Source organism: Anopheles coustani, chromosome 2 (genome assembly GCF_943734705.1).
Source record: "Anopheles coustani chromosome 2, idAnoCousDA_361_x.2, whole genome shotgun sequence".
Taxonomy (NCBI): domain Eukaryota; kingdom Metazoa; phylum Arthropoda; class Insecta; order Diptera; family Culicidae; genus Anopheles; species Anopheles coustani.
In genome coordinates, this window is record NC_071289.1 from 13,662,934 (window position 1) to 13,690,707 (window position 27,774).

A 27,774-nucleotide genomic window follows, 5' to 3' on the forward strand; every position below is an offset into this window, starting at 1 on the left:
TCATGTGTAGATGTGTAAGCATGCTACAATTTTTTTAACTACGATACTGATAAACTAATTGACTAACTCTACAAGTACGAAGCGTTGATGGAAATATATGGATAATCCGGTGTATTTTTTTTATATTATTTCATGTTTTTCGTTCAAAGCAGTTTTATATGCTATCTTTTGCGCTTGTAAGAAGTGATGATACAGAAAATCTTTCCTACAACACTCTTGCTCCTATCGTTTTTGTATGTTATTTGACCAGATAAGATTCGATAAGGGGGATTATTTTCAATTTCATATATCACAATTTCGATTTTCCATTTATAATTTGTCGAGAACGTATTTTCGTTTGCCACCCTTTAAAATATTGTAATAAAACCAATTGATTCTACGATATTTGAGTTTCTAAATCTACTCGATAAACTAAAAGGTTTTGTGATTTCACCTTGAGAAAATCTAATAGTTAAAGAATTTCTTTAAAAATAAACGTAATGAGTTTAATACCGTTTTGTTTTACCATCATATATGCGTAATTTTCCTTTCGATAGGAAATGTAAATGTTTGCTCAATTTAACATTTAATAAGTCTCTGATTGGTGTTCTGTTTTACTCGCACGCATATACTAGCTAAATCATATTTACATTGTCATTGTCCTCAGGTGGGTGGTGTTCCACACCGTTGATATTTATTGTTGATTTAAGATTTACCTTAATTTCCTCTAGCGCTACCTACTTTCACGCAGTTTGTTCCCGCGATATTCCTGGCCCAAGCGGCCGGCCATCGGATTACTTTACATTCTTCACTTCCAGATACTCTATCACATTGTTCGGGCACATGATGGGCTTGCCGAGGAACAGCACCGTCGACATCGGGTGCAGGAACTCCACCGAGAACTTGCGCGCCTTCCAGCCGTAGAACCCGCTCGGTCGCACCAGCTCCCCGCTCGAGAGGTCGAACGGGAGCAGGTTGACCGCGATCTGGTTTGTCTTGGAAAACTGCACCCGAAAGTAGTGCCCATCGGTGGCCTTCAGCCAGTGGAACCCGGCCTCGTCGGTGTACGGTTTGGTCTGGGCTTTCCGCAGCGCCACCGACCGCTGCACGTCGTCCCCGTTGAAGCTGAGGTCGATCTCGTACGCGTCCTCGGCCAGCGTCTTCAGCTCGATCGCGTCCCGCAACGCCCGATTGTCCAGCCAGTAGCGGATGCCGACGTTCTCGAACTCGTCCACCACGTGCCGGAAGACGGCCTTCAGCTTTTCCATGCAGCAGGGTGGCGTGTGGCGTCCGAGGTACCGGTAAAACGGGCGGCCATTGTGAACCTGGCCTATGCAGCTCTTCGTCTGCTTCTCACACCCGTAGAAGGTGATTTCCGTCAGCAGCGAGATGGTCTGGTTGTTGTGCTCGTAACTCTTGACGTACTTCCGCCGGGGTGCCACGATCCCGCCCGGCCCTCCAGCCCCTCCTGCTCCACCGCCCGCCGTCAGCAGCGAGCCCCGTCCGGCGGACTTGTCGTAAAGGTAGCTCTTGCGGATCACTTTCTTCACCTGCAGACGTCGGTAGAGTGCCTTAAATTGGTCCTTGCGCACATTGCGCCGCTTCGTCTTCGTGTGGTACGAGGTGAACAGCTTGCGGCCCTCCTGGAAGGCGCCATTCAGGAGCACCTTCTGCAAAGAGAACCGGGTCAATACAATCAGCGGGAATCGTGCACACAGACGAACAAAACCAGAGAGAACAAAAATCCTTCCCACAAATTTCAGGCCACTTTTGTCCGCCCGCCGGAAGCAGTGGAAAACCGGAGACCAAATCTCATTTCCATACCGGAAGGAGGAACAATATTTCCCGACCCGACGGTAGACTCTCGATAGGAGCCAGGTGAAGCAAGATTGGGCCACCGTTCGGTATCAAGCCATCGATCGGAACGATTCGCAAACGTTTCCGGTTTTATTTGTTTCGATTTTTCTGAAATTTCTATTTGCTCCTCTTTTTTTTGTGGGTTTCTTTCGTTTTTATTCCCGGTTCTCCCTTTTCTAATAGCTGGGAAAGGTGAATCGATTGCTTTCAACAGCCCGCATGTTTCGATGCTATACCAAACCAGTATCAATGTTTGTGAAGTGGTCTGATTAAACGAACTCACCACCTCTGAACCTTGAGGGTGAAAGAGATCGGGGATTTTTTTTTTTTTTTTTTATGTGGCACGACATCCCCTAGTGGGACAAGGCCTCTCTCCGAAGAGAGTTTGTGTGACCGAAAGACGGTATATTATAGATCGGTGGTCAGCCGTTCGTAATACCGGAGGGTGCCAGACTCGAGATTCGATCCCACACCTGTGGTGTGGTGTTTCCTCGCGCTACCGCTGCTCCATGGGCACCCCCAAATCGGGGATTAGTTTTGCATATTTGATTGAACTCTACATAGGCAAATGTACCAGTAAAGAAGTTAAAATAAATATGGCATAAACACAGACAGTTGATGAAGAATATAATATGGATTTTTTTTACTTTCCATAACCATTTATTTGTGAAGTAAGTCAAAAATGTTTGTTTGAATTTAATATCAATTTAGCACTTAAAGATCTTATCACTCCCTTTAGATATTTAACGCAAACGAAATTTGAAAAAAGGTTAATGTTTATGGAAATAATAAAAATGCAAAAGAGATACGCGTTGCTTCCGTAGTAATCATTCTAATTTGAAATTAACTTCCCAATATCAGATTCCAAATTTCAATCTCATCCCGTTCTTCCGGTGCGCTGCACGCCATGAAACACATGTACTCGTTTTATTATCACATGGCAAAGTGACTCCATTCGAAGCCGGCGAAATTGCTTCATTTGCATGAGCAAAAAGCTTGCCAAATAAAAAATGGGAAGGAAAAGGACAACTAACTAGAATTTCTTGCGTGATTCCACCGGCATCGAGCATAAAGCCTCATTCTCGAGTGTGCGCTCGGCCGCGAATTGAATTGCAAACGCAATCCTCCCACCCTCCAAATACACACACACACGTCCACAACAGTGGCTTCAACGTCACGCATTCGCAATTTTGGGCTCGTCGCGCAAACGTTGGGGCAAATGAAATTCAAGTGGCTCGACGCAATTTGCTGTCGCAGTAGGCTCCTAGAGTACTAGATTTGCACGCATTGTTTCGTAGCGCAGGACAGTGTGTGAACAAAGCGATCGTTAGTGAAAATTTAATTCACGCAAAATGCTTCCTTTTTCCGGAAAATGCCTTCCTCGCCACCAGCGACCATACTCGTACGTCTTCTCGCCGGACATTGATGGACTCCGTGGGGACGTATCTGTGGGCTATGAACAATAGCTAATTATAGGTGGATGTCTGTGAATGTTCGTGTGTTAGTGTGTGTGTGTGGCGATCTTTGAATAGACTTTTTGTGACAGACCTAAAGCGGTGTAGAAAGAAAATTCTCCGTTCGTCCATCCTACACATCCTACAATCCGCTTTCAGCATTTTTGCGGAAAAAGTGAAGACCGCCCGGACGATTTTCCTATCTATTGTGCAATTTCATTCTTTCCCGTCACGAAGAAAAGCAATTGTGGAAAGCATCGGTTCCTCCGTTCTTTCGTCTTCCGCTCGACAAAAAAAAAACCAAACAAAAGCAAATTAGAAACCTCTCAAACTTGACGCTGGATAGATTTCGCTGACAAACGGGAAAAGTGAAGGGAATCCGGTGGCCTACATGAGGAAGTTTTCAAGGTTTTGGGGAAAATTGTTTGCCTTTGTGGAGTTTTTTCTCTCTTTCACTCACTCACTCATTCACTCTCTCTGTCGTGCTGGACCAACTCGTAGACACTGCCGAGCGTATTAGCAACTGTCCGTCAGACTTTTCATTACGCTTTTATTCCGGCTGCCTCGGGCAAACCCTCGAGAGGGAGGAGGTGGTTGCGTTTGGTTATTGTTGTTGTTGTTATTATTTGTCGACGAAAAATCATCCACGAGGCTGTTTTTCCATTCGAAGCCATTTTCACGACTTCGAAACCGAGAGCGCCGGTTGGCTGTTGGTTGAAAATGTTGCTTTTTGCCCTTGCTGTGGCGTTTGTTTTCCAAAGTAAATAAATACCGGGGAGACAGAAAAAAAAGGAAGGACATCGAAAACGACGGTTGCCGGAACTCGCGAATCCCAAGGCGCGCGATTGGGCGAGTGTATTTTCTTCGGAATCAACAAGATTACCGCCGAACTTTTGGGCCAACAGACGCCGGTGACGGTCGACGTCGTAAAACTCAAATATTTATCTTCATAATACCGGCCGGTACGCGTTTTTCGCCGAACCGCACAACCGTCTGGCGGGGAAAGATTTTCTCCCCCCGCCATGGGTGGATGTTTGTCCGTGCCAAAACAGGTGCCACAGCTTCCTTTCTTCGTTGCTTCCGGCACGTTACGGTACCTCGCGAGACACGCGTGCGTATGGGTTCTTTTTTTCTGCCAACAACGGAACGAACGCACAGACCGAACGCGACTAAGAAAGTTTGCAAAGGCAACTTCCTCCCGCTTTTTGGCGGAAGAAACTTTCGCCACGCCACCCGGATGATGATGTGCTATTTTTGGGGGAAATGCAAAATTGGTACACTTGACTTTTGCGCCACCCCGGCGTTAAACTCTGGCGCTCGTCAACTTTCTCGTAAGTCGCGATCATCTTCCTCGTCGTCATCGTTACGCAAAGTTATCCGGTTTTTACTCGTGACATCTCCGACACGGTGGCTGGCGGAAAATGATTCACGGAAAACGCACGCCCGAGCGTTCGCCTCAGTGAGTTTCTAAAAAAGTACCACCAATCACCGGGCGGGATAGGAAGGAACCCAGGCGATGTCAACCGCAGTTTGGATTTAAAACGAAATTATGCTAATCATGGGATTATGATTGGAAGTTGCCCAGCCACTTTTGGGCTTGCGAATGAGATGTGGAATTTCGCTCATCCAAGCAAGGCGTGGAGTCGGACAGAAAATGAAAGTGTCATAACAATTTCATTACCATTCATTTGCATTAGGTCTATGCATTTTCTCCAACTAAAATCATTTTAATGTTGTTTAGCTTACGTAGATGAATTCGAAAAACACGAATATGCCAACACCACTCCGACTCCGATGACAGCCTAAAGTTACCTAAAAGTTCGCAAGGATCTAAGAACTAAAAAAGTTAAAGCACATAAGAAAAAGTAAAGTTTTATTTTCCTGTGGTCCAAACATTCTCTTTTGTCCTCGTTTGCAACAGATTTAGCTGTTGGAACGCAAAGGCCCATTAAATTGTGCTCTACGATGCTTCCACCAAAGCTGCCATCCCAGGAATCCGCACATAAAATTCTGCCCCAAAAGAAAGGACCAGAAGTTTGTCAGCGAGTCCTCTATCCCGATCGACGAGCGTACGAGGCTTTTTGTGAGAAGAAGAAGGAATTTCTGGAGAAAAAAAAACTCTTCGAAGCATGTATCAAAAACAGCCGAAATAGTCACAGAAAGTTGGAGGAAAAAATATTTCCCCTTGAGTGGCGCTTTTCACCTGTGCGGTTTTTGGTAGGGATTTTAAATAGGGTTTCTCCAAGTTTTCTTTTCCTTTTTTCATATGTCGTTTGTCCAAGAACCTTCTATTCCGGTCTTAGGAAAATGCCCAAAAACCAGGTCACGTAATCGGTTAAGACTTTGCTCAGTTTTTGGGGGTTTTGTGTCGAACATTTCCACCGGCAAAAAGGAAAAAAAAGTGAAACAGAAACAGACCGTGTATTGATGGAATGGACAGAAAATTCCTGTTTAGAAAAAAGGGAAACCTGAACCACTTCCCCCTCCCCCCCCCCCCCCCCCCGACCTCATGGCGAATCAAGTGTGGAATTAGTTCAATTTGAAGCGAATTCTTCCGCACAACCTCAGCGTATCTCGAGTCGTTCGCTTAAACGATCCCAAAACGACTTTGAAATTCATCATTCATGACTCGTCGAGAGGGAAAATAACGAGTAAAAAAGAGAATCCAAGACCTTGAAATCAACAAAGGCACGCAGTGGTAGGGACGTCCTTCAGTTTGCTCGGCATTTGAATCTAGGGACGAAAAGAAAATGCCACCAAACAGCATGGTTCGCAAGGGAAAAGTATGAAATTTTCCGATGTGAAAAAGCGCTGGAAGCTAGGATGCGGTAAGAACCCGTAAGATGAAGTGTTCGCATAACCATTCACCAGTTGCAACCGACGTATTCTTGGCCGACTTGGGCACAATCGTTTCATTTGTCGATTCGAGGCGCATTAAGCTTACGGAATCGCTTTTCTTCCTTTACTCCGTGTGCGATGTATGTGTGTGAATTCGCTGTGTGTTCTCTCAGTTGGCTGGCTTTGGGAAACGGTTTTTCCTCACGTGAGGCAGCAGCAAAAAAGTAACGCGTTCCATTCCAAGGCGTATGATTGGTATCAAGTAAATGCGTTGGAAAAACGATGGAAAAGCGTTCGAGAGGAAAACAGGGCACTCTGTTCGGGGGGCCCGGTAGCAAATGGGTGGAAAAATACTAAATCGTCCGAAGGGTCGGCAGCCGATAAAAAGTGCTGTTTAATCGGTTTTGTTGTTCGTGAGGTCTGTCCCGTATTAATACTCTCCAAAACTTGACGTCCTTTTTCCTATCCCAGCCCGTCGATCTTTTAATTCGTTCGAGTGTTGAAAAAAAACAGGAAAAGAATATTGCCCAGTCCTGCATTCCCGGAGGACTCATAACATTTAATGACTTTACGGTTCGGTGCGAGTAATGCGAGTTGATGGTGTTTTCCTCTCCTCCTCTCACTCTCTCCGCTGATAAGGTGGTGCTTTCCAGCGTGCCGTATGCGTTTTCCAATTTCACGCACTCCAGTCCTCCCTACCTCCCTTTTCCCGCTTCCTCAACTCACGAGAGCGGGCTTTTGTGTTGCACGGGCCAAAATTGAAGGGAGGAAATGGACGGAACCAAGCTTACCGCAAACCAACGCCGCACGAACGATGCCTTACCACCACCCGGTGCGAGATGAAGTGTATGACAAATGGTTGGGAAAATGGAAGCAAAATGGGGAGGGAGAAACAAACCGCACCATGGCGTATCCGGAATCCGGCCACTTCCGGCAACAATCTTAAGGCGTAAGGCAACAACACTCGCAAAACAACGTTGGAGAAATTTCGTAACGAACGAGAAAACACCAGTGAGGGGGAAGGGAGAGAGTAAAGGCCAAAAGGAAAAACAAGTAAATCGTTTTCCGTTTCGTTTGCTTGTTGTTTTGTCCCCTTTTTTTTTGGTTGTACTGGAGATGCATGTGTGAGAGCTTTACGGCTACTACGAACCTTGACGCCAGCCAGCTTGGCCTGAATGTAGAACACGTCCGGAAAGGGGGACGATAGTGCGTCGGGCATTTCCTTCAGCAGCTCCGTCTCGACCAGGATCGCGTGCTTTTGTTTGAACTGGAAGTAAATAGAGAAAAAAAATCACAGATACACACACAGAATGAAAGACAGTGTTACTAACAGAGTTAAACACTGGGTGGAGGAAACAAAAACAGCATGAGTGACGTGAAAGTATATTTATGTACGTGTGTGTGGGTGTGTGTGTGTGAGGAGGAACGAAATGCCATACAACGAGGTCACGAACGTAGTTTCCCTCCCAAGGAAATCCTCGCACGGTGATGGAAAAATATTACCCTGAAGCAACACCTGTCCTGTCGCAACTGATTGCGGCCGAGGCTTACGTTAAATCCGACCGTGTGTCACTTGCTGATGCTAAGTGAAGACTGTTGTGTGTGCCCCTTCCCGTCCCAACATGCCGCGGCCCGGGGGAAGCCGAGAAGCCGATACATATTTTATCGCCCAAGATGGCACACACCGAACGCCTCGTTACGATGTCACCGGAGCTGAAGGCAAACCAAAATGGTCGCCATTTAGGCAATTGTTTCATGGCGTGCCTTCAGGTGTGGTAAACTCAGCAGGGAAAGCGAGGCTTATGTTTGTTAAGTAAAAGTGTATTGTGTGTGATATTTGATAGGCATTGGTTGAATAAGAATTTAAGGAATGTTTACACGCTTTTATATCTAAGAAATTAAAATCAAGATAACAAAAATATGTAAATAGCTGTTCAAATTTGTTGTTTTAACTTTTGAGGTACTTCATGTTTATCGCTTTAAAAAAGGATAGGGATGATTCATGTAAGTCATGGCGATTAATGCCAAGTAAGTTTTATGATTTCATATTTCATGTTTTTCATATTTATTTGTTAGCTGACAAAATAATTTCAATGGTAAAAACAACAATAACATTATGTGGGGAAAAATGCTTAGTTAAAATATAAACTTCTCGGAGACCATTCATCGACGATATTCGACGACCTCAAATTTTCATAGTTCAATTCTCTGACCTCTCTTTTACTGCAATAAAAATAATACTACGACATCAAATTGCTAAATTATTGCGTCTTCCTTGTGTCATTTTAAATTCTGGTACTTGATGAATGTCTGTTTGATTTAAATATTTTGTTTTAACATTTGTAATAACTTAAATTATTGTAGGGAAATCTTACCTGATTTCAAGCAAAATTAGTTTTAGATTGTTTTGTCTGTTTAATATAATTGTAGAGTTATGTAATTCACATAGTATGTATAAGAGACGCCAATGAACATATTCTATTACTATTACCTATTTCTACTTAAAAAGTGCCGGTTCATTTTAACCCACCGGGACATCTTGACACACTTTCTATTGGGCATATTACGACAATAAAGCAAATCAAAGTTAGTTCAACTATTCTACTTTCAGGTATAAGAATCGAAAAACTAAATCGATAAGGAGTTATTCTTCCCCTAATGGAGAATATCCTCCACGTTTAGAGAAAATTGATGGCATAATCCACTTTCTTAATGATTGAAAAATCTTTTCTACTTCCTTCCGCACTGTCGTGTTTTAATAGAAAAGAGACAGCGACAAATAGGTCGCTTCCGTTGCCCGGACAGGTTTTCGGGGGGTAGAATAAAAAAAAAATGAAGTCATCGTCCAACCGGGCCCGAGAGCATAGCATTGAAACTTTTCATTCCGCTTCAAGTGGCTGGGAAAGAAAAGTATAGCAGCGGAATAAAAAGGCACCAGACTCCAGTGTGCAGGCCAACCGATAAGCCATCTGCAGCGCAGCGTGCAGTGGAAAGATTGTACGGGAGGACAAAAATAAAAATGCCCTCATCGCCTGCAAGCTCGAGAAAAACGACACAAGCACCGTGGCATCGAGTGGTCGAAAGTGGCTGCACCAGATTGACGCCCGACAGGGGTACATGGGCAGGCGGTGACAACAACGGAGCTAACGCTGCCCGAACCTGAATGCTGCCATCGGGGTTGGAAAGATTGCAATCACGATTTGTGTGGAAATTAAAACATGAACAGCAAAGCAGGAGCATGAATAAAAGGAACTGGCGTGAAATGATGCATCTGTCCTTTCGACCTAATTTTTGGAGCAAAGCTTCATTCATTGAAGATCATCCGGCATTTGTGTCGGCGGTCGGTGTTGTTAAAATTAATTGTGATTTTGGTGAGCAGCGTAGCGAGAGTTGTTGGGTAACCGCACTAAGTCTTTTATAATTTTTCCTTATATCATACACTTTATGTTTAGTTGTTAGCTCTTCTTTCTTACAAGCGTTCTTGACTAAACAAGTGAACCTTTTTCTCATAAACCCACCCATCGTTCCCTACCCTCTTTTCGTGTGTGCCATTTTGTGCGCCCCTACTAGAACGAACCTTTTTATTAATTTCAACCGGTTCCGGCACCTTTCCGACGCAACGGCCCCACGTTGCGTTACCATGCGTGGCTTATCTTTTCATCAACAACAACCCGCATACAATACGCTCCACCAAAAAGGCACGCGTTTGATGCCACCGATGGCGTAGAAAGTATAATAAAATGAACCAAAACCGTATGGCGCGTTTCGAGCCGGCAAAACCGTTTTTCGCATGTCGAAAAAAAAAGCGGTGGCGCGTGTTTGCGAGCCGGTTGAAAATTATGAGCCAATAAATTTCCCTGCCAAACGATTCCTGTGCGCTTCTTATCGGGTACATTTTGATGTACGAGCTTTGGCACACGGTAGTAAAAAGTGTATCAAATTGTTTGAATTCTTTTACTGTTACTTTATTACCTTCTTTTAATTATTGAAATACAATTTGTTTTATGTTTCAAACAACCTTTACCACAGCAACGTCCATTAGAAATTCCTCCCACGAGCTGTGCGACATTATTGAGGCAAAATATTTTGCAATCTCACCGCATGCGACCGACATTCCAACGCCGGAATGCAAAACCCCAGTAATGATTCCCCCCCCCCCCCCCCCCTCTGCCTCCCACCTTTCGTCCGTGCCGGGAATGGAAATGAAGCATATTATCGGTGGATGAAAGATATATCCCACAAATCCGCACGTATTGATTCCGATTCCCCCGACGACGGAGGCGGCGGCTCCGTATCTACATTTCCATTTCTTTCGGCTCGACTCCATCAATGCTTCTTTCGGCGGAATTTGATGGAAATGAATGGTTGCCCGTAAATGAGGTTTCAAATATGCTTCCCTTTGCCACCCAAACCTCTTTCGTGGCCTCTCTCGTGGCCCAACATTTGCGTCATCCATATTGATGAGCTGCCGGGGGAATTCGTAATGGCGCCCCATTTCCTCCACGGTGCGGGTAACGAAATAACTATAATGAGTGACAGCGAGCGAGCGGATCGGGAATCCTGGGAGTTCCTCGGGGGTGATTAATGTGTGCCAATTACCATGTCGCAATTATCCGTCTCGTTGCCGGTCACGTACTCGAGCGTCCAGTTGGGCAGATCGAGCTGAATCTGGACACAGTTGGCGCTGGCGGGTTTCGCGTTGGCCGCCCCGAACGGAACCGCCACGATGCGCCGCTCCGGCTTCCGGTTCACATCGAACGGGAGGGCCAGATGGGGCGCCGGTGGGGGTGGTGGTTGGTGGTGCAGCGGTGATGGGGGTTGCCCCGGCTGGTGGAAGGCCGACTGCTCGTTCCGCAGCCGGTAGGCGTTTTGCTTCAGCAGCAGGTGCTGATGTTGCTGAAGCAGTAGCTCGTCGCTCGATGGTGTGTCGATTTCGTGCAGCATTCGCGAGAGGAGTCCACGCCCGGTTAGACGCACACTGTCCGGCATGAAGAGGACGTACCGGGTGCGGACGTGCAGGATGGGGAAGGTGTCGCGCAGCGATTTGGTGACGTCGTACGCCAGGTTGAAGAAGCGCACGTTGCTACCCTTCTCGAACCAACCGGCACCGAGTTTGGCTCCGGTGCTTTGGTTGCCGGCGCGCTGCTGACCGGTGCCGGTGGACGCGGATGCCACGTTGAAGATGTCCAGCGGGGGGTAGGGTAGTTCCGGGGCGATTACGAACACGTTCACACCCGGGATGAGGCTCGTGACGCTCCCGATCGACTGCAGTAGATCGTTGTCGAAGTCGTAAAAGTCACGGAACACGAACGTGATGCTCTTGCGCAGGTACCCGTTCGTCAGCTGAACCCGGTCCCGGCCGGGGAGACCACTGTTGGGCCCCGGAGGTGGTGGTGGTGGTTGTGCGGCATCCGAATCCGTTGGACGTAGCAAGCGCAACCGGTTCAACGTCGCTCCGCCCGGGTCTCCTATCCGGTACGAGCTTTCGTAGCTCACGAGCGGAATCGAATCGGGTGCCGGACCGGAACGGCGCAACACCGAGTGGGAGCCGGCACGGGAGCCAGCACCACCGAGCGTTTCCGCCAGGTAGTGGCCACTGGTGAGGAAGTACTTCCACGAGTAGTAGAACACGATCAGGTTGAAGCAGATCATAAAGAAAATAAACAGCTTCCCGTACTTCATGCGCATGTTTTTTGCTTTCATGGGTAAAGCTGGCGCGCGTACCGATCAGGCTAATGTGCTAATATACACTACTTCCGGTGGTATTCTTCTAACACATTTCCACCCCGGGGGGTAGGTCACATCTTCCTCACCACGCACTCATAAAAACATGATTAGCAATCTCACCGTTAGATACTGTTCCCCTTAGGAGACTTCCCTTTTTTTATACTTGCCGTTGTTTGCCTTCCCCACACACGCACGCACACGCCGTTGCTTATTTTACCCTTCAGCGAGGGTGATGCAAAGGGCAGGGCAAATGGCCATCCACTTTTTATTCACCTACACCCTTTTGATACCAGCACCGTTGCTCTTCACCGCAGCGACCTATCACAGCATTCATCGCACGTCAGGGAAATGCAACCCACAACGAGCCGGGGCAAAAGAGGGGACTAAGCACTAGATACACACAAACACACGCACACACGCGCACACTTGGTGCTTCAAAGGGACACGGAGGGATTTATTTGCCGACAGGGAAATGCTGCTCGCTCACATGGTAATCGAATTATTTTCATCAAGAGAGTGTCCTTTTGTACTGTCCGGTTGCTCGTTCGCAGCGAAGGGCCTGTGTAGGACGTTAAGAATCAATGAGTATGTAGGATTATATGTGCGCACAATGGGACGACGGTTTAGGAAAGGGGTTTTGTTTGAAGGGGATGTTAAATTAGAAAAACAACTCACAAAGTTAGTATCGAAGCAGGGGCTCTAGAAAATACAGAGTACTAGATGGTAGTCAACCAACCAAGAGATGAGTGTTTTACAAACAGGTCATACACACATTTATTTAGTTTTGGTTATTATGGTTTCATTGTTGTCACTTAAAAAAAATTTCGTAGCTTTAATTTAATATTTTATTTAATACAAGCATTACTTTAATTTAATATTTTATTTAGTACAAGTAATTGTTAATTTGTATTCGATTTATGCTTCGGTTTTATTGATCGATTCTGTGGAAAACGCATTTGCGTTCCTCGTAAAGCCTTTTGTATTTCCATCTCAAGGTTAACCAGTTGCAATTGGTGCAGCTTGCATTCATCTTACTCACTTCACTCCAAGGACACGAGCAGGCAGTAAACTATCATTCACAAACAAAACCAGATTTTCACATCAGCTTGTAAGATAAAGCGAAAGAGGGCCAATAAATTGTGGCCAAATTGTGACCTCCTTTTCTTTCGATGGCAAGACAACGCTACCAACGGCCCGTACGCATGCAAAACGCAGGAACAACAAACGCAACCGCAACCAACCGATGCACTAGAGGCTGTCCCCGAGCACCAATAGGGAGCCACTTGCATAGACACACACACACACAGACATACAATGCAGTTCCCGAAAGGAGGAAGATAACGTAGAGCGTCCTTGTTCCGTTCAGTACGTGTGCTTTTGAAGTTTTATCTGTAGCCTAGCGCTGCCGTACGGTCCTTGGCATTTCACAGGACAAATTGTCGCGCTGGGAAAACGGGGTGCCCAGGGAACGATCCTGGCCTTTTGCTGCCTGATGCTCACCGCACTTGATGAATGCCAACGTTTGTAACCTGCAGTTGAACTGAGTGGCCTCTGCGCTTTGGGGAGGTTAATGCTACGAAACACGGAACCGAAGCCACGGAACGTGTCCGTACGCACCGAACTACCAGATGGAACTGACTGCGAATCGCCACCAACAGCGATGGGCTTTAGGTCAGCGTGCATCGCACGCAGTCCTTGTGGGAACGAGGATGCGCGAAAGCTCTCTCTCTAGTACTCATTCTCTCACGCTTTTCTTTCTCTCCCAGTATCCTTCACTCTCTGAGTGCCCATCGGTGGACGCTTTTCCGGTGTTCAACACTTTTCGTTCACCGAAACGCTCCGCAAGCCCCTACGCTGCATTTACCGGATTGTTATTCTATGCTCGAGCTGGCAATTTTGTTGTGACGATTTGTAAACAGAGAGCCATTTATGTGTCGTTTGGCTAAATTAAAGAGAAAACGCGCCGTTGTCCATGAGCGCCAGTGCGGATCAGACCATGTGGTTTTTGTTAGCATTTCAAAAAGAAAAAAGGCAGAAAAGGAGGGTAAAGCTCCGGATGTGGCCAGTGAACGGGCTAACTGGGTATTTGTTGAATGTAAACAGACGATTCACACGGAACGGCGTGTTCGTGGTGCATTTCCTAGTTACACCGACCGTACTTCCGTGCGTATGGGAGAAAAGGAAACTGTTAATGGTAAGACGTTTTTAGAGAGGTATTAAACCGTGAGCTGCATTTAGCTTTTCCTAACAAGGATAAAGATGCCTATAAAAAATTTATAAGAACATAAAAGGGAAGAAACTGGAAAAATCTTCAATTGAAAAAAGTGTAATCTTTACTTTAATTGTGGTATGATTTAAAATTTTCTTCCCAATCATCTGTAGTCAATTGATTTAAAGAAAATATTTTTGGAATTATTTCTGCACTATGTAGGTATCTTTCATATGAAAAGATAAGAAAAAAAGCTTTCTCTAAAGAGAAACATAAAACTATGCTTGATGGAGCCGCCCAGTACTTTGTTCTATGATTTTTAAAATGATCCGATTAATTTTCGTAAGCTTCCCTGTTGGTTACGTCATTGCGTTTATAAAAGAATAAAATCTGATTCACCTATTTTGCTATTAAACATATTTAATGCAATTACACATATTGAAAATTCTGCATGGAGACGCCTGGTGTTTCACGTGGATGAGTTTCCCTTGTGCTTAAGAATTTTCTTTTTGAAACTAATTTTAAGTGAATTTCAATGCAAACACCATCAGGTTTAGACATTTGTATATAGATGAGGATTTATTTCATCAATTTCACAGTAAAATACATCAAAATAGTTCACACAAACGTTTTCCTTACACCGTCTGGTGCGCAAAATAGCTTTCTCCACTCTTCTACCTTCTTTTCCTAGGTGGTTGTCGTTGCTTGCCTAGCTTACTAACATGCACTTCTGGTTTATTATTGTAGTTCTCTGATGCGTACGCTTGATCTAACGAGCTCAATTGACACAAAACTCTTCTGATATAGCTCCTACGCCGCATGCGAATGGTGCACGCCTTCCCACTAGCCACCGGATACTGTTACGAAGCGAAAGACACTGAGTTGACTAACATTGACACTGTTACAAGGGCACTCTCCAGCATAATGGTGATGATGATGACATTTACTTCCCGATCGCCGGAAATAGTATCGGGAACGGTACTTCGTTCTCGACGTAGTTTCTCAGCGGTGTTGGGGGTCTAGAAGAAGAATTTTGGAGAGAGATTATCGAAAAAAAGATTCAAGAGATTTGAATGAATACCTTGGATCAGGTTCGGAACACTCCAGCAGCCAGTAGGTCGTTACAATTCCCTTTCCTTTCAGCTCAACGTCTCCGCGTAGCTCCTGACGGAACGTTCCGAACTTGTCCAGTATCTGTTTGGTCGCTTCGGAGACGTGGATTTTGAGTGCTGAAAAAGAACAGAATTCCGTTTATTTATTTCAGACTTTTTCAGGGATGTTTTAAATATCCTCACGATGTCCAGTTGACTCCAGCCGGGAAGCAGTATTGACCGTATCGCCAAACAGGCAATAGTGGGGCATTTTCTGACCGACGACCCCAGCGCACACCGGCCCGGAGTGGATGCCGATGCGGATCTTCAGCTGGTAGTCCGGCTTGTGCTTGATGGTGAACGAACGTACCGCGTCCAGGATGGCGAGCGCCATTAGGCCAATCTCGCGCGCGTGGTCGTGGCCGTTCCGTTCCGGCAGGCCCGACACCACCATGTACGCGTCGCCGATCGTCTCCACTTTGTACACGTCGTAGAACCCGATGATCCGATCGAACGTGCTGTACAGGTCGTTCAGGAAGTCGACCACCTCCATGGGGCGCGACTGGGCGCAGAGCGCCGTAAACCCCACGATGTCGCTGAAGTAGATCGTGACGCACTCGAACTGCTCCGGCTGTACCATTTCGCCGGCGAGCAGCTGCTGGGCGACGGGCCGTGGCAACACCTGGTACAGCAGCTCCTCCGTGCGCCGTTTCTCCATGCTCAGCTGTTCCGTCTTTTCCTCGACCAGGCTCTCCAGGTTGTTCGCGTACTGCTCCATGCGGCGTAGCAAATCGTCCATCAGGTTCTCGCAGAATCCCCTTGGGTGAAAGGGAAAGTTTATTGAATGCCGAAAAATATTCATAGATTTGTTTATAGAAAACACAGTTTTGTAATTTAAAACAGACTCATGATATTATTTAAAGATATTTTATAGCAGTTTGTATCCTGTGGGAACATTCAATTTAATGTAAATAACTCGATTTTTTCAGATAAACTTGTTAGTTTAAGCAAGTTTATACACTATTGTTTGGGTTTCAACAAATCTACTTTAGATATTATCATATGATACTTTAATCTCATGGTTTTGCCTAAAAGTCTATAAATTGACGTTCATTGTTTTTTTTTTTTTAAATTTGGTGTTTTTATTCGATTTCAAAAGCAATTTCATTTATGATTACATGTTTTTACTTTTAATTATTAGATATTTATTAATTTACATTTCCTTGAACCAGGAACAATTCATGGGAATGAGTTAAAATAGTTTTTAAGTAATAGGTGACAGTTCGTGTTTGAATAGTAGTTGGACCAGTAGTTCATCACAAATCTTCTCCTACAGCGTTGAAATAATCAAATGTTTATGGTTTACTTGTAGAACTATCGACCATTCCAAAAACTTACTTCATGATCAATCGAACGCTGCTGCGAATGCTCGAGAAAGTGGGCCGATCGTCCGGGCTGTCCGACCAGCACTTCTCCATCAGATCGAGCAGATCAGGCGGGCAGTCGCGCTGTCCGACGAACGGCCGAAATGGAGGGCTCTCGTGCAGGGCCACCCGCTCGACGATCGCCTGCGGATCCATGAACTGGCGGGCCGTCTCGTACGGCCCACCGCGCACCACGATCTCCTCCAGTATGATGGCGAACGAGTACACGTCGCCCTTCTGCGTGGCGGGCGTCCCGGGGATGACGGTTGCGGGCAGGAGCTCCGGTGCCACCCACAGCAGCTCTGCAAAGTTCAGCTCTTATCACACGGCTATAGATTGGTCGCCGTCGGCCGGCCGTCGTACGGACTTACTGTTGTAGTAGTTCTGGTCGCGCACGTACTCCGACGGCGTGGTGAGCGTGCGCAGCCCGAAGTCGGAGATCTTCAGCACGAAGCGGCCGTCGATGAGGCAGTTGCACGAGCGCAGCTTGCCGTGCACGCCGACGTCGCTGTTGTGCAGGTACGCCATGCCCTTCACCACGTCGTGGATGAGCGACATGCGGAAGTTCCAGTCCAGCTGGATCGCCTCGTTCTCGAGCACGTCCTTCAGGCTGCCCTTCGGGCAGTACTCGGTGAGGATGAGGATGGTGGGCCGGGGCAGGTCGATGCAGGCGCCCACGAAGCGCACCGTGTTCTCGTGGCTGACGTCACGCGCCTGCTTGATTTCCCACAGCAGCGTCGAGGTGATGTAGACCTTCTTCTTCGCCACCTTCTTGATCGCCACCCGCTCGCCCTTAAAGATGCCGATCGTGGTGAACAGCTGCGCCGGAAGCTGCGAGTTGCCCGACGCTATCGAAACACGGCCCGAGTTGAGGCCGAATTGTTGGAGCGAAAAGTTCTACAGCGAGCGATTGCAGGATGAAAGATTATGGGAAAATTTTTGTAAAGTTCTTTAAATCTTTTTTCGGTGGCAAAAATATACTTCTTCTCTTAAATTGAATCGAAAGCCCTAGGTCCAGTTTGAATAATCGCATCAATATATTTTTTTTATTTTAGCTACTCTTTATTTATCATAAAAAATATTCTCCGGTTTTACTAACTGGACTGGGATTGTACTACAAAAAGTTTTTCAATAAACATAAATAAAGTTACAGAAAAGATTAAGTTAAAATTCCCAGCTGTTGTGAAAACTTATGCTAATAAAAAAAATCTATCAAAAATTGTTTTAAATTTGGGCATATTTTGAAACATTATTTTCTTTATCAGTTGTAAAAGCAGTCACTTTAAATGAACTATAAAAAGCCAAAATGAAGTAGCAATTTTCAAATACTGACCGGTCTAAGAGGATAATACAATTTCACGACAAAATACAACTAGCATCATGAGCACTGAACCTTCCATCGTAATGAGCAACCCTACTGGAAACTAAAAGGATCTATTTCATCCTGCACCCAATCGATTGTTGCACACCTACAATTATGCTGTGCTCCGCGATGCGGCACAACCGGTTTTGCCGGCATCCCCACGAGCGACATCAAATGAATAAACTCGGCGGCCCCGATTTCGATTGAATAATTCATTAGACGGGCCATTCAGCGAAGCAACGTGCTAGCAATTATAATTGAAACGATGAGTTGCACTTTATCCTGGCCATCATCAGCCCCGGCTGCCCGGCCTGCCTCCTTTTTTCAAAGCCCCATACCTACCTCGTAGTTCAGCTTCTGGAGTCCCATTTTGCTGCCAAACATTTTGCCAACCTCCAGCAGGACCTCGTCGGGCCGAACGCGCCACGACATATTGTTTAGCTCGCTATTAAGTTTCATTTGTCTAGGCGAAATGGAATGGTAGCGGTCAAGAAAATGGTGTCCGATCGAATGGGAAAACAGAACAGTTAAAGCGAAAGCTGCAGGCCCGGTACTCACTTGCACAAAATATACGTGACGGCGGCGGCAAAGGCCGAGATTATGCCAAATCCGACGAGTCCATAGAGGATAATCATTTCTACGGGCGATGAAAATCAGCAATAAAAGGAGAGTAGGAATTAGAGAACGCCATAGAAGAAGCAGAAAGCACAAGGAAAAAGAGGAAGAATGGACGTAAAATGATCATTGTCCGTAGCGGTTTGTGTGTTCGAGTGATTTAGTGGTAATTGTTTCGAAAGAAGAAGCATCCGACTTACCACTGTTCCCCTGGCAGGCCGGTGAGGTGCCGAGAAAGCCACACTTCGGTACATCCGGCGGTGGTCCCTCCCGTCCGCCCGGCCAGTGGATCTTCTTTCCCTTCACGGCGGAGTACTCCCTCGAGATTCGGACGGAAAAGAGTAGGAAAGCGAGATGGAAAAAGAAAATCATAACCATTAATCCCTGACGAGAACGACAACGACGACGACGACGACGACGACGACGACGATGTTGATGATGATGATGATCTTGATTTGTTGGCCAACCATTACCTGGTAATGCCGTAATAGTGGGCCACCACCTCGAAGCGGCCCGTAATTGGATCCAGGTCGAGGATGGAGTAGTCGGCGTCACGATCGCCGTTGTCATCAATCCGCACGTGGCCGGTGATACCTGCGGGATAAGCGAAAATTGACACATGCTGACCGCGCACCGGTTCCTCTGACACTCGACGGAACACACCAAATGTCTTGCTTTTATGTGCATCAAAAGAAATCCGTTGACCCACAAAAAAGGAAGATAGAAGAACAATAAACTAAGTGGTATAAAGAATATTAAAAAAAAGAAATATGTACAAGCGATAGTAGATTAGTAAAAGTTAGTAAAAAAAAGAGAAAAAAGTTGAAACCATAAACTAAATAAGACGAGAATGTTTAAAGCAAATATAACCGAAAATCGTTAACGAAAGTGAAAGGTGAATTATTCAAAGGGTCTATTTAACTAAGTGACAAATAATCTAATCCTAGTTAAATAAGTTCTATGTATTTAAAACATAGTCCAACAACAAATATTGTAAAACAACGGAACATAGGAAATTATTTAACTCAATTTAATTTGGTTCGGGTGGAAAAATGATAAAACTAGCTATTCCTCAATGTTTGCGATTTCAAAACAAAGTTATTCACGAGTAAATGATCTATTTTATGTGTAATTGATGGGATAATTAAAATATTATCACTTTGCCAAACAATCGCCTCGACGACGAGCAGATGAGCACGGTCTAATGAAGCACTAAAGAGTTCAAACTAACTTCCATTTCCACACATTGACGCAAGTTTCACATTGTGTCAAATAACCACCACTAGTCCCGCCAGTGTATTTCCGTCTTCCTTCCCCAGATTACCTTCAAAGTCACGTCCCCACATCTTTTTGGTAATGGCCGTCCCGTCGCGTATGTCGCCACCCTCGTTCAGCGTGTCGTTCAGCGCCATCCCGAGCAGAAACACGCCGTCGAAGAACGCACCGATGAAGAAGTTTACCTCCTCGTCCTCGACGAACGTGTAGTTGTAGTCGGTCTTCGCCAGGTGACGCACCTTCTCGGCGAACCCCTGGTAGGTTGGGCTGGTCGGTTGCAGCAGCGACACGCGCAGCAGTGCCTCGTACGCCTTGCGCGCCTTAAAGTCGTCCTCGTCGCCCAGCTCCCAGTAGTGGTCGCCCCAGTACGAGCTCTGGAAGATCTCCACGTCCAGGAAGGTGAAGTCGCCGCGGGTCATCCCGAGGGCCAGCGCTGATAGCATAAACTTTCGCACGAGCGAGCCACGCACGGATAGAATGATGACTGGGATGATGGAGATGTTAGCGAGAAGTTGTGAAACAAAATACACTATAACTTTGTTTTCGTCGTTTATAGCTCGTCCAAAGATAATGTGCAGTAATATTTTCTTCTCATATACCTACAATGTAACATAATTTTGGTAATTTTTTTAGTATATTGTTTTCTTTGACAACTAATTAGAATTGAAAAATTGCCTTTTGGATCATTTTTCTTATTCATACATTGTTTTGATTTTACGTACATGTTTTCAATTAACAGAAGATGTTATGAAGAAGTGAATTTTTATCAAACCATGTTTTTGATATCTTACTCAGAATAAAATAGTGCTTTTTCCTTCAATTTTATATGAAGTTTAATGAATGCTTTAACTTAAAATAATTTGTTATTTATTAAGACATTTTTTAAATTTCGCTACTACTTAACTTTAATGAACCTACTTCTATAAGTCAATCTAATGAATTGGTAAAACACGAATTGAAAGCATTTAGCCGAGGGGGAGCTTCCAATAATCCCCGCTAGCAAACATATTGCTAAAATAAACTGAAATTTACAACCAAACCCACCTCTGGCGTACATGCTGGCGTCCTTGAGGTACTCATCGATATCCTCCTCGTCATTGCCGTCCAGCTCGCGGACGAACTTCAGCAGCTCCTCGTCCTTCAGCCCGTACTCCAGGTTCTTGCCGACCGTCAGCGAGAACAGGTCGGACCGGTCGATGATGAGGGCGATGTGGCGCCACCCGAACTTGCGGAAAATGCTCGAGAAGACCAGTTTCAGCCGGCACTGGCAGTACGACATGCGGGTCAGCGTTTGGTAGCGCGATTTATCCTTAAACATGCCCTGGGGATGGGTAGGGAACAGGGCAAAGGGAGGGCAAATGGTGGGCAGAGAGAAAGAGAGAGAGAGAGCAAAGATATAAAGTAAACCGAAAGCCAACGAACCGAAAGGCCGGACGGACCTTACCGAGCTATCGTTTTTCCACCTGTTGCTCAGCCGACCCAGTATTCCGGATGTCACCGAGAGTTCACCCTCGGACGGTGGCTGCAAAGGGGTGGTGGGGGAGAGAGAGAGAGTGTGGAGTGTGTCCGTTAGCAAGATTGCATTGTCCACAAGGCGTATCGTTGACGCGTGCGGCGTTGACAGGCGACGCAAGGAATCGAACAAGAAGGTAAACGAGAATGAAGCACCGGTACGGTAGCAAGCATGGAACTATAATTTTCCCGGTTTTTCCACCGATATTGTGCACCTTTCAGCTCAGCTTTTATATATGAATGTGTGTGTGTGTTTCAGAAGGGAGGGGAAGGGGGGGGGGGGGGGGCAGGTGACACATGTTATAAATCTCTCGCAAAACTTGACACCCTACCCGAGGGTCGAGGATGGACGAGTACTACTTTCTTGTACGCGGCGTTTGGCTTCAGCCAATTAAGAAGTACATTACGACGGGGTGACATGTTAAGGAGCCATGCCTTACGACGGTAAACCTTAAAAGTTTTTAATAAACGCCAGCAAAACAACGAGTGATTGCGAAGATGTAAGAGATTTCAATTTCAATTTCAATAAATTGAAAAATCGATGAAACTTGTTTTAAAGGAACATTTCTAGGCAATAAGTGAAAAATGAAGTAGGAAACTTACATTTTTAAATAGTGTTTGAGTCTCACTTGTTTTAATAAGTTTTCATGCTCATGTTAAAATATACATTTTGAACACATTGCTTTTATGGCTCGATCCATCAGTTTGAGGTTGAATAGCGTTTTGCAAATTAAAATAATCTCCTGATTCCGACGCCTACTTTTTCCTTTGTCTTGGTTTCGCAAAAAAGGAAAACCCCATTCGCCATGTATTTTCATCGCGATTATAATTGTTTTAAATTCAAAGCACGTTACATCGTTCAAAACGAGCGCTCGTTGCAATAGCGTTTAAGCGGAAACAACTAACTTGTCGTTGCAACGGCTTAGTTATGCAATTTATGCGCATAAAATCACACACACACTGGTGGGGGTATTGAATCGTGCGACATGGCGACATCGAGCCACGGGCCAGCGAAAGTATGTGAAAATAGTTTTAAGGCGAAGGGAAAATGGTGATGGATAGAAGAAAAGAAAGGAAAAATCGCTTGAGCTGTTTCGCTCGAATGGATCCCGAGTTTTTCTACATTTCCCGTGATAAAGGAGAGAGAAAAAACGATGGAGAACAGCAAAACAAAATCCATGCAATCATTGAAGCTGATATGCTTCTGCACCATTTGGTCTAACTTATCCTTCCCGTTCGCTTTCCTACATTCACGCCTCGAGTTGAGATTGGATTGGATATCGACTGCAAACGCTTAGCTCGGGCGGGATACAATCATTTTCTTCTCCCGAGTCCATTAACTGGATGAGGAAAGCAAGGCAGACGCGGAATGAGAAGAAGTTAAATGAATAAAAATACTCCAGGAATCAGCCAACTTGAGCCGAGTCGTGTGATGATAAGCTCACGCAAGATGATCGACAAATTGAGATGTATTTATAGAACCCCCACACTGGTCGTTCGTATGGAGTATTTCCCACCCTCCGTTGGGAAAACACGCGAATCAGTCGTACAAACCACTCCACGCGATGCTTAATGGGCGGCAAGTCAAAGTTTATCTGCACTTTGACCAGCCGAAGACAGAGGACAGTCATCGAGATCGGGATCAGGAAATTATCGGTACGCAAAGAAGAAACACAGACACACACACAGAGGGGAAAGAAAACTAATGACAAACGCCGCGTCCCATTTCTGTCCACGAGGAAAAATGGTTGGATTATGGGTATTCCTTCCGACTCCGTTGATTGCTTAACGGTAGATTAAACACTAATTGCGGTGATTCATTAAATAAATTTGCTTTTCGAATCAAAATGGCACCGGACACGCGGGAAGGATGTCACGCGGCACCGTCGTCCATTTTCTTTCGCCATTCGAAGGGCACGAGGACATTATTGTAAGCGAACGGGCGGCTGAACTATTATCGAACGGCAAAGGCAAATCCTACCTGATCGCCCATCCCGGTGATGATGGGTGTGTTCCAGTAGTCGGCCAGCTGCGCTACCGGTTCCAGCGCGAAGGCACAGGCCGGCCCGATGAAAGCGATCACGCTGTACTTGAAGTGCATGTCGGCCGCCAGTCCGGGCGATTTGGAACCGGAACAGGAGGCGTAGCTGTGGGCGCGATGGAAGGCGGAAGTAAACGATCGAAAATCGGTAGATGCAGGACGAGGGACCGAAAAAGACATTAGGATAAAGTAATTGTTAGTAGCTTCGGAGGGAGCAAACGAACGATGCCAAGGACGGTGTGCAGACATTTTAATGGTCCAATAATAGGGCCGTAGTTTAGATGGAGCGATAGAGTTTGTTTTATGGAATTGCAAATATACACACTGATGCAATAGCTTTATAATAGTTCTCTTCCTGCTCATGACAGATATTGATCAAGGACTAAAGATGGACACAAAAACTGAAAATTGCATTACTCAATTAAATATAGAAAATATACAGGAAAAGTTATCACTATCAAAAACTGAATTATCAAGTGAAATAAAAAAGCTATAAGCTTAAAAATATTGATTGATATAGTTGAAGTGTTCTCTCAAAGTACTTCAGCATAAATATAAATCACTTTGAATCATGATAAAAAGTAATCACGGTTTTTTAAACGTATGCTTGTTCATTAAATCATTAAACTTTTTAATATGTTTGTTCATTAAAGAAAAGTATCCAGGTTTTCCCTCCGCACTAGAAGCCAATTCAAATGTTGGTTGGTTCTTGGACAAAAGAATGGACAAACTTTCGTTGGTGATAGTAGAAAAACTTTAAAAAATAATGCAAAATTACATTAATTTAGTATTAAAAAAAAAATATTCCGATGACCAGTCAGGTGACCCTGGCAGCCATTGTAATTACAGCCGACGCTACTATTCTTGTGGGCTTGTTTTTTAATTCTTTTGAGGTCTTTATGGTCACGTTCTGCTCCCCTTGAGCTTTAAATATGTTGAAATAGATCCTGTTTTTGGGATTTACATTCAAAAGGGTCATAAAGTATCAGGTGCATTGTAATCTAGCCTCACATAAGTTACAACATCCGGTATGACGACGACGCCGCAATCGATTTTTTTCTCTATCGATGCTTCTGTATAACAACTCCCATTTTTCCCCAAGTTTCTTTTTAAATTATTTCGCCAGTTAGAGCAAGGCTGTTCCAAAGTACGGTTTAATTATGACAGTTTTCCTTCTGTCTATCGTTACAGCCTCTTTTTTAATTGGAGTCCTTTAATCTTTGGAGACTTTTAATGAGATTAACATGCCATACGATTTATTAAAAGAATAGAAATAAACTTTATTTAGTTGTCATGATCTACACTAAATGCATCAAATCAATTGTCAAGAAACAAGAAAAACCCTTTGACATCATCAAATCCTCAAACACTTCGGCGCTCAAACACGGTCAATAACGCGCCCTCAGCGGCTCCGAAGCCCACCACCCCTTCGGAAGAAACGCTGGTCCGGCAAAACTAAAACCAACAGCTCAAGGGACCCTAATTTGCAGACGAAATGGCGTGCGAGATTTTATCGGTCGACCGTTTAATTGCCGTTCGGTTCGGCGCTCGCTTTGTCGTGTGGGAGGGGATAATTCCCGGCCCTGTTTTGTCACCTCTTTGCCACGCCGTCGTACGATTGCTGGCGGGTGCTTTCCACGTTTTCCGTTCGAACGTGCGCCGGTGGTAGTCGGTGTGTTTGCATACTTTAGCGAGCGTAAACACAACAACGGCCAGCCGAAATCGCCTCGAGCGCTCCACATCGTTCGCCATCTGCAAGGGTTTTTCGGTGTAGGAGGGCGGTATCCTTTCCCTGCTGCCTTCGCTAGGAAACCTCACACCATCCGAGCTGTGTCGACCGAGTGGCCTTTTCTTTTAATTTCAAGCCACTGCTAGCCATTTTGCCTTCCAACAGCTTGGCGCCAAGCATCGTATCGTTCCGGGCGGGTGTCAAAGGAGACAAAAATCTAATCGAAAAAGTCATTCGAGCCGCCGCCCGGTTACTGTTTGTGTGTGTGTCTGTATGCTGAGGCGTTATGGAGCGAGTGACAGAAAAAAAAGAAAATGGACGTGTAATTTACATAAGTATGCTTATTTACTTTCGTTCTCGACAAACGATGACCTATAACTGTCGAGTGAGGCGGGGCAGAAAGACGAAAGTAAGTGGGGGTACGGAAAATCCGAAATAGGGAAAAACACATCACGCGGGTGAAAGCTCCCACAGTGGGATGATAAGGATGAAAGCAACTAGAGTGCGTCCAAATTTGGACAAACACCCTTTTCTTCTCCCAAACGAACCGTGCCCGAAACGGTCACATCACGACGGGACATCCTGATACGCGTCCGTGCGAGGCTAGAAATAGGCATATCCAAGTAGCTTTTAAAAAAAATACAAACACACACACACACACACACACACGCAATCAAGGAACAGGATGGGACATTTTTGTTTGTTGGAGAATCCGCTCATTACAAACATCTCACGTTCACCGCACGTGCACGTGCCGGGTTTGATGGAGGCTTGTTGCTTGTCTCCGAAGTCACACTTCACAATAGACGACCGATGGGGAAGAGACATGTCAGTCGGAAAACCCGAAAAAAAGAATTGGAAATCTGTTGGCCTTACCGGGGCGTAAAGTTAACATAAAACAAGCTCAAACATGGACACAGCCTGATTCGAATGGGGGTTGGGGTTGTTTGGTGGTGATGATTAGGTGGTAACTTCACTTGGCCCTAAAGGGGGAGGGGGGGAAGCAGCCGGTTACATGTTGATTGGGTGCATTGCAGCGTTTTCTTCGAATTTATTTCCGTGCCACCAAGGGTTGACTCGGTGTATCTACCGACCACAGTGTGTGTCTGTGTCGACCAAATTCAAATGATGAACCGCGGGTGATTCCGGGAAGAGTTTGTCACCAAGGAGAATGAACTTTATTGAAGGCGTGGCAATGGCAGGATATCTATTAACGCTTGGATAGTTGAAAACTAAGTTCAACTCCAGGTTTTAGTTTTGTTTTTGCCCTTCGCTTATTGAGCCACTTGTTGTTGTGAAGGTAACTGAAACTTCTTAAAATTGTTTTAATTTTCAAAGAAGAAAATATTTAATTTAATTTAATTCATTTTCAAAGAAGAAATTCTGTACTACATTTTATTCTATCAAATAGAAAATTAATTGTTACACGAAATGTTAAGCTTGTTACGAGCGTTAGGTAAACTCATTGTAAAAAGCGCCAATATTTTGAATACAGTCTAAGGAAGAAAAAAGCTCTTAACAGAAAAAGTACACAGTTAGTATGAAAAATTTATCGTAACAATATGAATTTTTAGCGCAAAAACCATGACAATTTAATCGTAGTATAGCTAGACTTAGATTTGAATCCGTTTATTTTTACAATGACTCGAATGCTGTATTGCTGATGAAACTTATGGAGTTGTCCCTCTAAGGGTTGTTGAAATTAATTTCATTTCTTTTATACTTCAAATATGTTTATTTAAGCGTTTAATCACTCATATTTATTCCTTCAGCGTCTATTAAACTAAAGTTGTGTTGTTTTCGGTACCGTGTTTTTGAAACCATCGTAAACGATCACTTACCTTCCCATGACCTTTTCCAGCTTCACATTGTGCAACTTAACCAGCTCCAGATTCACCATCTCCAGTCCCAAATCGATGGCCGGGCCACATCGTTCCAGGTCGAACGGTGAGTCTGGCGGAAAAGGCGTGGTGTGAGTGGGTGAACGAGTTGTGTTAAGTCTTTTGGCGAAGCCAGCCAAACCCCGTGTCGACCGAAACTTACCCAGGTGGGAGGCCATCAGCACCCCAACGTAGTAAACGGTGTAGTTTTTGCTACTGTCGGACGGTTGCACCGCCAGCGTGTTCAGTCCCCGCTTCCCAATCCGTCGCTGGTCGTTCGTTGATCTCCCGCTGGGACTTGGCGACCCCGCGGTCGCCGTACTCCCGTTGCTTCTGGCACTCCTGCCCACGAGGGACGCCGGTACCAGAAGGCCCGAATCGTCCACCTCGTAGCCATCGTCGTTCGCCTCCCGAGTCGACTCGGAGAGTGCGCTCAGCAGCTGCCCAATTTCCGACTCCTCCGCCGAAGCCGTCGGCCTGGCACGATGGTCCCGATGGGCGCCGCTCCCGGTGGCCAACAGCACGACATAGCACAGCACCATTGGTCCCGCCATCATCGGGAGCAGTCTTTCGATACCGGATACTTCGTTCCAACAAGCTTACATTGCGCCCGCCGAGGACACCGGGCGCTTCCTGCCTACGGGGCGAGGCTCACTGTCCAGTGACCGACGTCGTTGACACTGTTCGCGCGTCACGCGAACACCCTACGTTACGCTCGCGCTTTTCCACCCACCCATCGGTCCACTCATTTGCATGGCGAATCAACAAAAGTGTAGTTAT

At 45.5% G+C, this 27,774-nt stretch overlaps 2 protein-coding genes across 2 annotated transcripts; both read right to left on the minus strand.

Moving 5' to 3' along the window:
• Window positions 1-773: 773 nt before the first annotated feature.
• Window positions 774-11,831, minus strand: LOC131265658 (ribitol 5-phosphate transferase FKRP). Its single transcript, XM_058267947.1, has 4 exons — window positions 10,994-11,831; window positions 10,728-10,903; window positions 7,279-7,395; window positions 774-1,649 (listed from the first exon to the last, which is right to left on the minus strand). Exons 1-4 carry the CDS (start codon window positions 11,829-11,831, stop codon window positions 774-776), a joined length of 2,007 nt encoding a protein of 668 aa, XP_058123930.1.
• A 3,129-nt stretch (window positions 11,832-14,960) lies between these two features.
• Window positions 14,961-27,548, minus strand: LOC131262404 (atrial natriuretic peptide receptor 1). The gene is made up of 15 exons (XM_058264396.1): window positions 27,158-27,548; window positions 26,956-27,067; window positions 23,326-23,491; window positions 21,277-21,354; window positions 20,877-21,153; window positions 19,882-20,316; window positions 19,031-19,151; window positions 18,758-18,876; window positions 18,501-18,579; window positions 18,285-18,405; window positions 16,951-17,476; window positions 16,554-16,896; window positions 15,360-15,973; window positions 15,146-15,293; window positions 14,961-15,083 (listed from the first exon to the last, which is right to left on the minus strand). The coding sequence occupies exons 1-15, from the start codon at window positions 27,546-27,548 to the stop codon at window positions 15,008-15,010; spliced, it is 3,606 nt and encodes a 1,201-aa protein (XP_058120379.1). The 3' UTR covers window positions 14,961-15,007.
• Window positions 27,549-27,774: the final 226 nt, after the last annotated feature.

What these genes read in the sequence shown, in the direction of transcription:
- LOC131262404 (XM_058264396.1), bottom strand. Translation starts at nt 27,548, where the DNA reads ATGGCGGGACCAATGGTGCTGTGCTATGTCGTGCTGTTGGCCACCGGG. An exon ending in GGTGGAAAAACGATAGCTCG is followed by an intron (nt 21,154 to 21,276) that starts GTAAGGTCCGTC and finishes ACCCATCCCCAG; the next exon opens with GGCATGTTTAAGGATAAATC. An exon ending in GGCCTGCCAGGGGAACAGTG is followed by an intron (nt 18,580 to 18,757) that starts GTAAGTCGGATG and finishes CATCGCCCGTAG; the next exon opens with AAATGATTATCCTCTATGGA.
- LOC131265658 (XM_058267947.1), bottom strand. Translation starts at nt 11,831, where the DNA reads ATGAAAGCAAAAAACATGCGCATGAAGTACGGGAAGCTGTTTATTTTC. An exon ending in CCTGCTGCTGAAGCAAAACG is followed by an intron (nt 10,904 to 10,993) that starts CCTACCGGCTGC and finishes CCCCACCGGCGC; the next exon opens with CCCATCTGGCCCTCCCGTTC. An exon ending in CCAAGCTGGCTGGCGTCAAG is followed by an intron (nt 1,650 to 7,278) that starts GTTCGTAGTAGC and finishes TTCTCTTTGCAG; the next exon opens with AAGGTGCTCCTGAATGGCGC.